The sequence below is a fragment of the Phalacrocorax aristotelis genome, chromosome 5, assembly GCF_949628215.1.
Source record: "Phalacrocorax aristotelis chromosome 5, bGulAri2.1, whole genome shotgun sequence".
NCBI lineage: Eukaryota > Metazoa > Chordata > Aves > Suliformes > Phalacrocoracidae > Phalacrocorax > Phalacrocorax aristotelis.
Window position 1 is genome coordinate 7,456,349 of NC_134280.1, and position 12,999 is coordinate 7,469,347.

The window sequence follows — 12,999 nt, forward strand, 5'->3', positions numbered from 1 at the left end:
GCAGCTTAAAGCCTCAGCCCCATCAGCCCACCTTGCTTTTTCCCAGCTGGACGTGACTTCAACTGTCCGGAGTTTTCCAGTAACAAAACCTGACCTCAAGCATTAGTTGCTTAAAAGGTATACACTTTCACGGCCGTTAACAAGCCCACTACACCAGAAACAAATCCAAGGGATTGATATGGTTGATAAACCAGGCAAGGAATTTGCCTGGTTGACATGGGGCAGGCAGTGGACATTGTCTACCTGGACTTCTCCAAGGCCTTTCATACAGTCCCCCACGGCCTCCTCCTGGAGAAATTAATGTGTTATGGCCCAGACAAGTGGTCTGTGCAGTGGGTTGGGAACTGGCTGACAGGCCGCACCCAAAGGGTGGTGATAAATGGCTCCTTTGCCAAGTGGCAACCTGTCACTAGTGGAGTCCCCCAGGGATCGATATTGGGCCCAATCTTATTCAACATCTTTATAAGTGATCTGCATAACGGCATCAAGTGTAGCCTGATGAAGTTTGCTGATGACACCAAGTTGAGTGGGGAAGTAGACACTCCAGAAGGGAGAGCTGCTCTGCAGGGAGATCTGGATAGGCTGGAAGAGTGGGCCAGCAAGAACCTTACGAAGTTCAACATGGAGAAGTGTAAGATCATGCGCCTGGGAAAACATAATCCAGGAGTGCAGCACAGACTGGGATCCACCTGGCTGGAGAGCAGCGCTGTGGAAAGGGACCTGGGGGTCCTGGTGGACAGGAAGCTCAACATGAGTGAACAGCGTGCTGCTGCTGCCAAGAAGGCCAATGGGGTGCTGGGTTGCATCAAAAAGGGCATCACCAGCAGAGAGAAAAGTCATTATCCCGCTCTACTCAGCGCTTGTCAGGCCACACTTGGAGTACTGTGTACAGTTCTGGTCCCCGCTGTACAAAAAGCATGTGGACAGGCTGGAAGGGGTCCAGAGAAGGGCCACCAAGATGATCAAAGGACTGGGAAGCTGCCATACGAAGATAGGCTGGGAGAACTGGGTTTGTTCAGCCTTGAGAAGAGGAGGCTCAGAGGGGATCTCATCACCATGTACCAGTACTTAAGGGGTAGCTACAAAGAAGATGGAGACTCCCTTTTTACACGGAGTCACATGGAGAGGACAAGGGGGAATGGACACAAGTTGCTCTTGGGGAGATTCCGATTGGACACCAGAGGAAAATTTTTCACAGTGAGGACAGTCACCATTGGAATAATCTCCCCAGGGAAGGGGTTGACTCGGCCACGTTGGACACCTTCAAGAGACGTCTGGACAGGATGCTGGGCCATCTTGTCTAGACTGGGCTCCTCCTAGAAAGGTTGGACTAGATGAACTCTGAGGTCCCTTCCAACCTGTGATTCTGTGATATCCCACTGAGTGGGAAGCCTAATGCAAGACTTTTCCAGACAGATGCAGCGACCTCCGACAGCTTTGTGCCAGACTTTTTGCAGGGTTTTAAGCAGCACGGCTGATACTTGGTATTAGTTTGTCCATCTATAGATTACACTGAAGACAATGACAGTTCATGTTACTCAGCAAAGAGAAACTGCATAATCTCTACTTAAATTTAATCAGAAACTTGTTAATAGTCATTAGTAAAGAACAGAGTCTACTGGCTGGCAAACACCTGAGGTGTTTTTGTAACTTTGGCAACCTCAGGCCAGTACTTGCAAATTAATAGCCATATCCACAGTGTTTTTACCACACAACTGTAATTTCTCCAATTGAACAAAGATGACCAAAGCCACCAATGCCACTTTGGACATTCTGTTATTAGAGCAGACCGTAGCAGAGATCCATTGTACCAGCATTAAGCTAAGGGATCCATACCACCCAGCCGCCTTGTGCTCCGTCCCCAGAGGGTGAAGAGTGTGATTACTCAGGAAGTGGAAGGGACATTATACATTTGGATCATCAAAGTCGGTCAGCTCCAGTGTACTTTTCTGTTCCCTATGCCAAAAACTGACGGTGTCGACAATGTCAAATGTCAATAGATTTAACATCTCATTTTAACTCCTACTAATACCTAGGTAGATTGACACAAACTCAGTATAGTTACAGTCCTAGCAGGGACCCATATTTATCTACAGACCTCTTACTATAGATAAAAAAAAAAAAAAACTCACCCTTTCCCATCTTCCCAATAGGCTTTTTCCACTTTTTGACAATACTGTTTGAGTTACGGGAGGTCTAGCTACTTCCAAAGATTGACAGACCCTATTGCCAATGGTGAGAGGGCTAGCTAGATAATGCCCCAGTGGGGACCTCCAGAATCCACAGACAGTTATATCAGTCTGCTTAAGAAAATGAGCAAGCAAAAATTGCTAGTTTAGAAACAACAATGTAAGTTCTTTGGGTATGTAGGAGGGAACTTGGCTGGTAAAGCTGAACAGCTTTCCACATCATAAGCAGTGCTCAGAATTTCCCTGCTAAACAGAGTCCATTGAGGAAGCACAAGAGCAGGTTCTGCAGGTTTCTGTTACTATCAAGGCAAAGCATGCTCTTGCACTGCAACACCCAACCACGGCCACAGAAGTGTCCAATGCAGAGCTGGAAAACCAAAGCTTCACCATGGATGCTTCCTGATCTGAGGGGAGGCAACTAGGCTGCCCAGGTGATTCAAGGCCTTTCTTGTGTGCCCAAGATCAGTGAAGGTCAAAGGGCTGAAGAGTAGTGTTGCTACCACTCCCAAAGTGTAATTCCAGCCACCTACCAGCATGGTTCATTGCATTTCCTTTCAAGTCTTTCCTACTTCACACTTATGCCTTATCTTTAATTGGGGCACATAATGGGCCTCATTTACAAAATCATACCATCGCACCGGTATCTCAGCAGTAACCTCAAGCCTTTTGAATAAATCAGGTCTTAAAACTTTCCCATTTTCCATCATTTAACTTCTGAAAAGCTTTGAGTTTCCAACAAAGCAAAGAGTTTTTTTTACTAAATCACTGTCTTGTAACATAGCAACCACAAGCAAAATGTAAGATTTAAAGACATAATCATAATTCTGGAAAATCTATCTATTCCCAGTGAACATGAAAGCTACACATCAAGGATAAAAATGATATAATACATTGTTTTAAAACTGATGACTCAGTGACAGCTATGCAACAAACAAGTGCTTGATATCTTTCCAATTTATAGTAACCTCCTGGTCTCTTTAGTCTGTAGGACTTATGCTCTTAGTGCTTACAGAAGTTTTATGCCTGTACATACCTACTCACTTTAATTGAACTACCCCAAATTTATATCACAGTAAAAGAAAGTAGAATCATCTCCTACGTATTTAAGCTCTTTAAGTGCTTGATCTAATCCCTTCAGAACAAATAACCAAAAGTAAAACAAAGCACAAAGCCCTGGAGTCCTACATGCAGTTACAGTGTTTTATTTTCTTCCATTTAAACTATTGATTAAAGAAGTTATTGTAAACTTCAGCTATAAAATTAAAAGGCCTTTCCCATTTAACAGCAAATTTACACTAATTGCCATGTACCTGTGATGGGACCTTTAACTTGTAGGCTTGCCATGGACATAGAGGTAATACTTAACAGGGCAGTTTTGAAGCTGAAGGTATTTTTTTCCCCTCTGGATCCTTTTAGAAGGCTGGCATATAACTTCACCCATCTCCCCCTTCTGAGTACAACTCTGCAAGTGCTCCCTCTTGAGCTCCTGCTTTTCTGTGTTGATGGATGTAGTCCACAATACGTACCTTCATTCAATCATGGAATGCTCCCTGTCCCTGCACTAAAAACAGCCTCTAGAGATCCCCTTTATTTCTCCTGCTCAGTCTTGCTCTCTTTCTGGCCTATTTCTGGTCCTCACCCGTTTTCTTTCCTGTGCCTGGAACATGCTTTGGAAAATTCTTGCCCAAAGAATAAAGCTAAAGGAAAGGCTACTTATCTTAAAATCAGCCGAAAAATTGCAAAGAGCAGATTTCCAGGAACTGGGAAAGTAAATAGGTGTCTCATCTTAAAAGATTTTAAGACTAATCCAATTCGGCAAACACATGCCAGAAAGAAAGAAAGAACAGTTTGTGTTGAGACCCCGCAATTGAAGGAGGGAGCCTTTTATTGCTGATACGGAATCTCCTGAAATTAATCATCTTCTTGTAAGGGGAAGAAAGAAGAGAGAACTGTTTGGAAAGCCTCAGCAAAGCCACAGATGAAGCAGTATATATTTAAGGGGAAAAAAGTATAATCTTTCTAGGTACTACACTGCAAAGAGAATCTGCTGTAGTAAGGAGAACAGAGGCATCAAAGACTTATATTATTTCATAGAGAATAACACTACATCTGTCTGTGGCTGAAGGCTCCTGCTTTCCAGTCTGAAGCAATTCCAGTATCCTGGTCACCAATACCAAACACCATCACCAAACCACCAGGCTGTGAACTATAACATGGACTGATAACACTCTCTACCAGCTGCTGACACTTAAATAATATACTTTAAAATGTTTGACTTCTGTTCATTAATACAAAATTCTGGCCCCCACATCCTTACGTCCCGCAGACCCATAGCACATACTGCAACATTACAGCTTTTCATTCCTGCTCATTTCTGCAGTATTAAATGGCCAAATTAAAGTCTAATAACCATGTGCTACTGTAAAATTCTCCTCAGTACTGCACCGTGTAAGAAGGTCATAGCCTACCCCCTGCATTTTGGCATTTTGGGATATTACATCCCTAGAAATAACAATTAACTAAATACCAGAGTTGGTGTTTTGTTTTGGGTTTGGTTTTTGGGGGTTGGGTTGGGTTTCTGCCCCCCTCTTCCCCCCCGCCCCCCCAATATTTTTAGTTAAGTGGCTCTATTAACCTGTAAGTCTAATGTTATTTTCCTGGGCTAGCTCATTAGGCAGCATATCCTAGCTCACGCACATACTTCACTGGAGATGTTGCATGAAGGACTGAAGTGTGCAGGTATGGCAGGATGGGGAAGGTTTATGAGTTCATAGGCTCATGAAAACTGGGGCAGAGCAGTGATACACCAAAAGAATGTGTTTCCTTCTATACCAAGAGTGGCACCACAAGACAATTATCAGTGTTATCCAGGTTCTCACCATTTGGGCTCTCCTGGATCTACACCAAGCAAGCTACAATCGTTTGCACTTTAATATGGTGCAATGCCAGAAAGTAGAACTGAGAAAATAGGGACAGACACGTCTCTGTTCGCTCCCTGATTAACTACCAGCCGGTCTACCCCAATCAGGTGTCACCTGCACCCACACTCCTATACAAAATCAGCCAGACAATGTGTTAATCTATTGTCTTTGAAACTGATGTGCCTTTGGGCAGGAGCAAAAATCACTCCGTAAGAGTCTTGTCGTAGGATGTAATCAAGGAACAGAATATTTTTTTTTTATATACTTCCTCTCTTCTGCTAGCAGGGTGCATAAAAACAATCAGCATTTGATTTTGAATAAACCCAGCGATGCAGAGACTTTATACAGGTTACGCCTTCCTAAGGAATGTATCTTACAAAGGCTTTATCAAAGGTTTTGGCAGTATCTGGCAAAGCCCCAGAAACTCATGACTTGATCACTGAATAGACCTGCTATTAAACCTACTCATTCACAGACAGGGAGATTTGTCTGCATGCATATAAAATTTTATCAATCCTGAAGCATTTTACAGTCAATCTCAGAACATGTCACATGAAAAATTAAGCAATATTTTATTTTCTTTGCAAAGCAAACTAGCGACCCCCTACGCCAGCCTGGCCAAGTGTAACAGCCTGGATTTGCAGACCAGAAAGGCAAGATCCTCACCTTCTGCCAGAACAAAGATTGTCATAAGCCAAGCAAGCACTCAGGGACTGCAAAGTTTCCCATTTCAAGAAGTACCTGGAGGGAAGCTGAGTAAAGTCCAAGCTATTACATCTGATCAGTTCCCATTTTCCTCAAGGAAGCCTGGGATATTTTTTATGGGGAGATGAAGGCGAATCGTTAAATCTTATGTAAAAGTTACAATTTCAAAGCCAATAAAAGCACGGCCATGGAGACCTGCCCAGTCTCTCTGCAGCTGAGGAAATTCTCCGAAACAGCAATCAGCATGAAAGCCCTTTCAGAGAACAAGAGTATCTGCTCTCCAATTTTTAAAATATTTAAATTTAAACTGTAGTGGGTGTAATTTAAATTTATTTCTATATATAAGTGTAATTATTATAATAGCAACAATGATAATAGCAACAATTACAAGAACATTACTAACAATAAATAATACCACTAATCATAGTTAACAATGATTAAATCAATGATCTTTTAGACACAGAGAGAAAGCATGACATGCAACCCTCTCCATGCACAAACACTGAGCAAGAAAGGTTAGCTTTGTACAAGGCATTCATCAAACAGAGGCTTCTTTACTTCCAAAAACTAGGCTAAAAGCACTCGCTATACCTGGGGCAAGGCTGCAGCAGCTCTTTCCCTCCCACGCCGCACGCTTCCCTCTCTTCCAGCTCCGGGCATTGCTTCCCGGTGCCCACCGCCACGGTCCGCACACCGCGGTGCCGGCTCCGAAAGCCCGGGGCAAGATGGCCCCAGCTGCAGGTCCGTGAGCAGGTGCTCCACGCGGACCACTCAGATGTTTCGCAGTCTTTAGCGATGACACAGGACTTGAAGGTCAAAGGGACAGGATCTTGCACACAGAGGCTGTGATAAAAACACAGTAGAACAACTGAGGAGGCCTTGCTTAATAAATTTCCTTTTTTTCTTTTTCAAGCCAAAGCCCCACAGAAGAAATCCATGGTCATTCGGGGTTCATCAGAAGACCTGCATCAACACCAATACAATGAAAGTAAGAAGAGCTGTAATGCAGTGCACATAAAGCATTTCCAGGGAGTTCTGGGTGCAATCTTGCATGCCGAGTTGCTTGCAAATAATATACCTCATTTATTTCAAGTTAAAACAGATGCAAAAGGCACTATATTTGCTCCTGTGTAGTTAGAATTTCACAGTTTATCCAGGAAGGAAAATAAAAGCCAAGCCCAAGAGAAATACTTCCACTGGTAACCATTGCCATCACCCTGCACACAGGACGAGCTGTCTGCTGTCCATCCCATCTGTCCAGGTGTCGGCACATCCTCCTGAGCAACTCTGCTTTTTTAAAAAATAATTAGTCACACACTAAAAAGAAAGGAGTTGGTTCTGTGAGGCTGTTACCAAATGCTGTCGAACAAGGTCAGAGGGTTTCCAAACCCGACAAACCACCAGAGGCCCAGGAATGCTGCAACTGTGGGTGTATTTTGGGACTCAGTTACTGCTGCTGACATTAGGACATGATCCTCATTCATTCTGTAACACATCACGACACCACAAAGCCCAGTACAATGGAAAACCAAATTTTAAGAGCTGCCAACTGTTTGGTATCAAAATATAAAGTCCCAGAATAAAATTTTTAAGCGTTCCAAATTTACAACAGCTTTTCACAATATAGAAAAGTATGGCAAATATAGCAAATATTTCTGGGAGAAGAGAAACCTCCAGACTAAGGCCACCATCCTTCCTTGCTTCTCCCCTCTACCTCAGCCAGCTGATGGCTCTCCTCCCCAGCACAGGCGGGGAGGGACCCTGCAGAGCCCGGCTGCTGCTGCTCTACGTCACCCCAGCCAGAGATCAACCAAAGCGTCACCACTGATCTCCCAAAACAGGAGAAAAACCTTTCTCATCTCACGAAAACCTTACATAGCCGAGGTAACAGAGTGGGAAAGAATATACTGAAAGAGGACTGAGGTGTGTATGAACAGAGACATCACTGAAGCACCACAAAGGATGGGATGGGGCAAGAAAAGGTGAAACCCAGAAAAAAAGGAGTTACTGGGAGAAAAGGAACGAAGATTTTCTGACTAGTATTATACGGACGATGCAAATTCGCCTCCAAAATTAAAACCATACATGAACTCAATGTGAACTCTCTCTCTAAATTTGCCTTCTCCAGCCTCCAGTTGCTCATGGTCAGGATTTTGCCAACTGTGAGGAGCAAATACATGTACACTTAAAAGGTGTGAAAGCCAGAGCTGCTGCCAGGGAACCAGCCATTACCTGACTTGGTATTCCTTATAGCACAGTTTGACTAACGTAACTTTCTCTAAAGAAAATAGACTGGAGCAATCATTTCAGGATTGTAGGCAGTCTCATAGGGGGAGCAGAGAAGATAAAGGACATTCATTCACTTCTCCTCCAGTCTAGAAATTGGTCCCATTTTCACAGAGGTCGATAGGAATATTCCCACTGATACCTGATCAAGTTTGACTAGACCCTCAACTGCCAGCAATACAGCATTTAGTGGCTTAAATTTATACTTCAAACTAAAAAAAAAAAAAAAAAAAAAAGAACACCAGTGTAACAACTTTTTGTCTCAGTTTCTTCATCCAGAATAAAATTCATTAATCTCACCAGTGCCATGAGGATGAATTTACTGAGGTTTATTTTAACAACTTCATAAAGCAGAAACAGCCTACAATATAGTTCCCTCAAAATAAAATTTTTCTTGCTTACAACTCAAAAAGATGTCTCATTCCTCTATTACATGTCAAATGCAACTGATTGCAAAGCTGCCTCTGGTACAAAACGTCAATGCTATGGAACCAGAGACTGAAAAGCAATAATCATTACATCTGTACTTACTAACCCAGGGATTCTGAGTCTTGTCTGGAACATTAGGTTAGGTGGAGTCACATGAATGGTAACTTCATTTCCCTTTAAATGCTTTTACAGCAGTTATCAGGTGAGCCACGTGTGCCACAGAATTAACAAGAAACAAGAATTCCTGATTTTGAGTAGATAAAATAGTAGTACATACAAATCACAGTCCTAACTGACTGTACTAGAAAACTAGAGTTTATCTAAGATCACAGCCCGGAGGGTAAGTGATCTCACATTTTAAAGAGTGATCAAAACTTCGCATTCAGATACCAGTACCGCAAAGTAGATTTAAGTCTGGCCTGATCTTTACTGAAACACCTGAAATACCAAACAAAAACCTGTTTTGGGGTCTTCTTTAAAATTAATATTGCAAGCCCCACTTCTTAGCAAGACAATACCTACAATACCTCTCCTAATGGATTCGAACCTATACTGACACTCTGGCCAGCAATCCTCCTTGCTATTTGCAAAAGCCTTTGAAGTATGCAAAGACTGAATAGATTTTTCCTGCCCTGAAAATCCCTCCGCTGCTCCTACTACAAAAGGCTAAATAGATAACTTTGCTGACCTTACGGTGAACAAGACGTAGAACTGGCAATTTCCATCCTTCTGCTCAAGAGAGAATTACATGCAACCGCCTAACAGAAAGTGAATCTACCTTGTACCTGCTCATTCAGAGCCTCGAAGTCAAATTAACTGTGACACCAAGCAACACAAAGCCAAATGTGAAAACATGCTTTTGCATGAAATTCAGACACAGTCTTTCATGTTGCACATGAATTTAGGACAGTCAAATACAGATACAGCCCAGACGTGCAAGACATTTGCTGATCTGAGGCTGCAAACCAGACATGTACTTGCGCTGCTGCGGCTGTATCCGAACCAGCAGGGAGAGGAAGGAGGTCTGGGGGACAAGAGATACTACATAACCCTTGGTTTTAAACTAACTTCCAACGTATTAATTTATCAGGTTAGTTCTCCCTCTTGGGAGTCAATCTAGTAGCTGTGATATAGTAGGGGACTTATGTGATTGATGCTTTTTTCTATCTTACATACTTGGATTGATAGTGTAAAACTACAGGAATTGTTTCACAACCTACCTTACATTGCCTGCAGTTAGTTAGCAGAGAACAGCAGCACGAAGCTTAACTCACTCAAGTGGCAGAGAGCCCTCTTACTCTCTTGTGTACTGGAGGGGAATAAACCACATACTAAAAAACCCACTAAACCAACGGAAACCTACTCATGCCTCTTTTACACTCACACAGTCCTGGAGCTACAAGCAGAAAAGGAGGAGGGAAACCTGCCCCACATACCACCCCTACTGTGCAGCTCCATATCCCCCATGACTGTATAACTGCAGGCTGCTGCCAACAGAGGAGTGCTGCTCTCCTCCATCTCCAGCCACGCTCTCCCCGACAGGGTACAGTAATTGTGCGGCCCTAGGCTGAACCACACCACCCTTCTGTTCTGGACAAAAAGTCGCTCACCAAAAATCGGTAAATATTCCAACAGCTCAGTGCACCTGCGCTACATGCCTTACAGTCACACAGTCATCACATCCACTGCAAGGAAATGAGTGGAAACACGTCTATCAGCAGGAAAAAGGAGCAAAACCGTCCAGGACTGTTGCCTCAAATGTGTGTATATTCTTCTTGGATGAAATGGAATAGCGCAGGAATTATTACACGTTAAGGGAGGATCACAGTTCAAGGTAGTAAATAATGGTTAGGCCAGATCGGAGGGTATTAGCAATGAGTGCCTCATTGTCAAGAACCTCCTGAAAGAATACAAATCAGTAGAACTTCACAGACTAACAACAGAAACATCCTGCTACAAAGAAGGGTGAGAAGATAAGGGAAGGCCACAGATGTGAAGTCACCAGTGATAAAAGGGAACATCTTGCCCCGAAAGGCACTGAAGCAGGGTAACTGGCGTGTAAGGGACTAGAAACTTGTCTCAACATTGTTGGCAGGACAGTTTTAGCCACCACAGCAACTGAGCAGGACAGTTTAACCGCCACGGCAACCCAGCAGGACAGCAACAGAGCAGGACAGTTTAACCCCCAAAGCCTCATCACCACGACAACCAGGACAGTTTGACAGGAGAGGAACACATATGTTGCCTCAGAGCACAAAGCCCTAGTCCTCTGCGCATGTGCTTGGGCCCAGGGTCAACTGACCACATGTGGGGGGCTTGGACCCTCTAGACCCTCTAGTGACAGTACTGGGTAGGTGTCCCTACCGCCGAATGGGAGGCATGGGTGTGTAAAGAAGTTCTGAGAACAACGCTATAAAAGGTGAAACCAGCAGAGACCCTCAGAGGGGAAGGGAAGAAAGAAGAAAGGAGAACATTCTCCCACCGTCTTTGAAGATAGTCGGACTGATGGGATGCTACAGATCCGTGGTGGTAGCTGTCACAACTCTCTCTCTCTCCCTTTCTCACTCTTTTCTCTCTTTCTCTCCTTTTCTCTTGCATACTTTTTGTTGGCCAAAGTGACTTGGCACTTGACTCCGTTTTGAGTCTTAATTCTGTTTCTGAGAATGTAAAAGAAACCTAGTCATGATAAAACATTTGAGTTAATCAGAAGTTAAGCCCAGCCACCCACAATCACCGAGCGCTACCTGAGGTCAGTTGGAAAGCAAGGGGGTTTAACCTCTGCCAAATTGTTCAACCCAACAGTGGATCGTGACATGAGGGAAAGGTAATTCCGGCAGTGGGAGATTGCGACCACAGACTCAACTGAGGGACAAAACAACTACCCTCCCACACCCTTTTTAAGCATGCACAGTGAATTAAAATCACTGTAGCTTTAAAACTAAGCGGAAAAAGATACAGACCAATGGGAGATGAGGATGCTCAGTCAGGGCAATGATTATGTGTTAGATAGGCATGGTGTGTTAACCATCATGTATAAATGTCAAAATGAACTCCAATAGGTGTGCTTGATTTGTGGAAATATTCCACCTTGCACCCTGCGCAGAATAAAACAATGTCTCCTCTCTAAATACACCTCATGTGTTTTGGGAGTTATTTTAAATTCCAGGTAAAAGAACCAGCGCATCATTAAATCAAGCTGGGCACAGCACAGATGTCATCCCCGGTTCTTTTTCCCAACCTTATCAACGCATTCAGAATGAAAGGTGAATGCATTTCCTTACATTAGAGGATTAGGCAGGTGGTTACCATTGAACCTTTTATGCTGAAAGGACCATCTCCAACATTATTAGCCACATTAAGAAGCTATCACCATGCCCATGCTGCTGGTATGGAAGGCAGCACCAGGAGGAGACAGGGTACCGCTTCAGCAGCCAGGCTCTTCTCTGGCAACTCAGGAAGGCTCCTGAGAAGTGTCAAGCCTGACCAGGGAACACAAGCTCAAATCCACAAGCTGCAGAGCAAGAAAATCCTGAAGTGAGCTAAGCTACGCTGATAACACATTTTCATTTTTTCCCTTTTTCTAACATCTCCTATTATGTAATCAATGACCCTATCCTCACAGGCTGCTGGAATAAACACTACCTGCTCTTTGCACTTGGCTAATCATATTAGGGTCTAATAATGGATACAGTCCTGCCCTGTTTATAACAGCATCCAAACACTTTACTCCCCTAAGGAAACTGGCAATCAGTGTTAACAGGCATGCTTCCAAGGACTCATACTGTATTTTAGGGTCCTCACGGGCTGCCAGTCTATTTTGGATACTGGTGACACCTTATATTCAAACCGTGCAGCAGAAGCTTCTTTGGCAGAAGAAACACCAGCCCCCTCTGCAGCAGGGCGGTAAGGAAGACAGGGCATACCTGCCTGCCCTACAACAGACCAAAGGGAAAGGGAGGTGGGAAGCCTATAATCCAAACAAACACAGGGCTTTGGTGTCTAAGATGTCTAAGTTTTGGTGTCTCCTAAACTTAATGCCCTAGATCCTCTGTTTCAATTCAAAATAAATGCTGACTTCCATTTGCGCTACCTAGGCAGACATTGAAATGTTAGGGCTACAGAGGCAGCTGGCTTTCAGCGCAATTCAAAAACAGAAGAAAAAAGCTCAATTATTATTGGGCACTATTTCTAAAATGTTATTGAACGGAAAAAAGGCGGTCACTGTTCCTTTGTTTCATCTGCTTTTAATAAAAGCAAAGGAAATGAGAGACAAAACTTTTAAAGAACACTAGAAAATAAAATCTCCTTCTTCTCCGATAGCTCAAGGATTTGCTTTCAAGCCGTAGCACCGAGGCTTGATTCCTACATCTGCTGGGAGGAATGTGAACACACATCTCCTCTCCCAGATCAGAATCATAACCATCAAATAGCATTTCCACCTCCGGACTGCAAAATTCTGTATTCATCCA

At 43.5% G+C, this 12,999-nt stretch overlaps 1 protein-coding gene across 2 annotated transcripts in view; it reads right to left on the minus strand.

The window, feature by feature from the left end:
- Positions 1 to 12,999, minus strand: part of THSD7B (thrombospondin type 1 domain containing 7B) — a 284,929-nt gene that overhangs the window by 202,906 nt on the left and 69,024 nt on the right. For both annotated transcript variants that reach the window (XR_012660584.1, XM_075092835.1), the window contains exon 4: positions 6,407 to 6,658. Coding sequence is in view for 1 of the 2 variants with exons in the window: in XM_075092835.1 (XP_074948936.1) it covers positions 6,407 to 6,658 (252 nt within the window). In the remaining variant the exon portion in view is untranslated. The remainder of the gene's footprint in view (positions 1 to 6,406; positions 6,659 to 12,999) is intronic.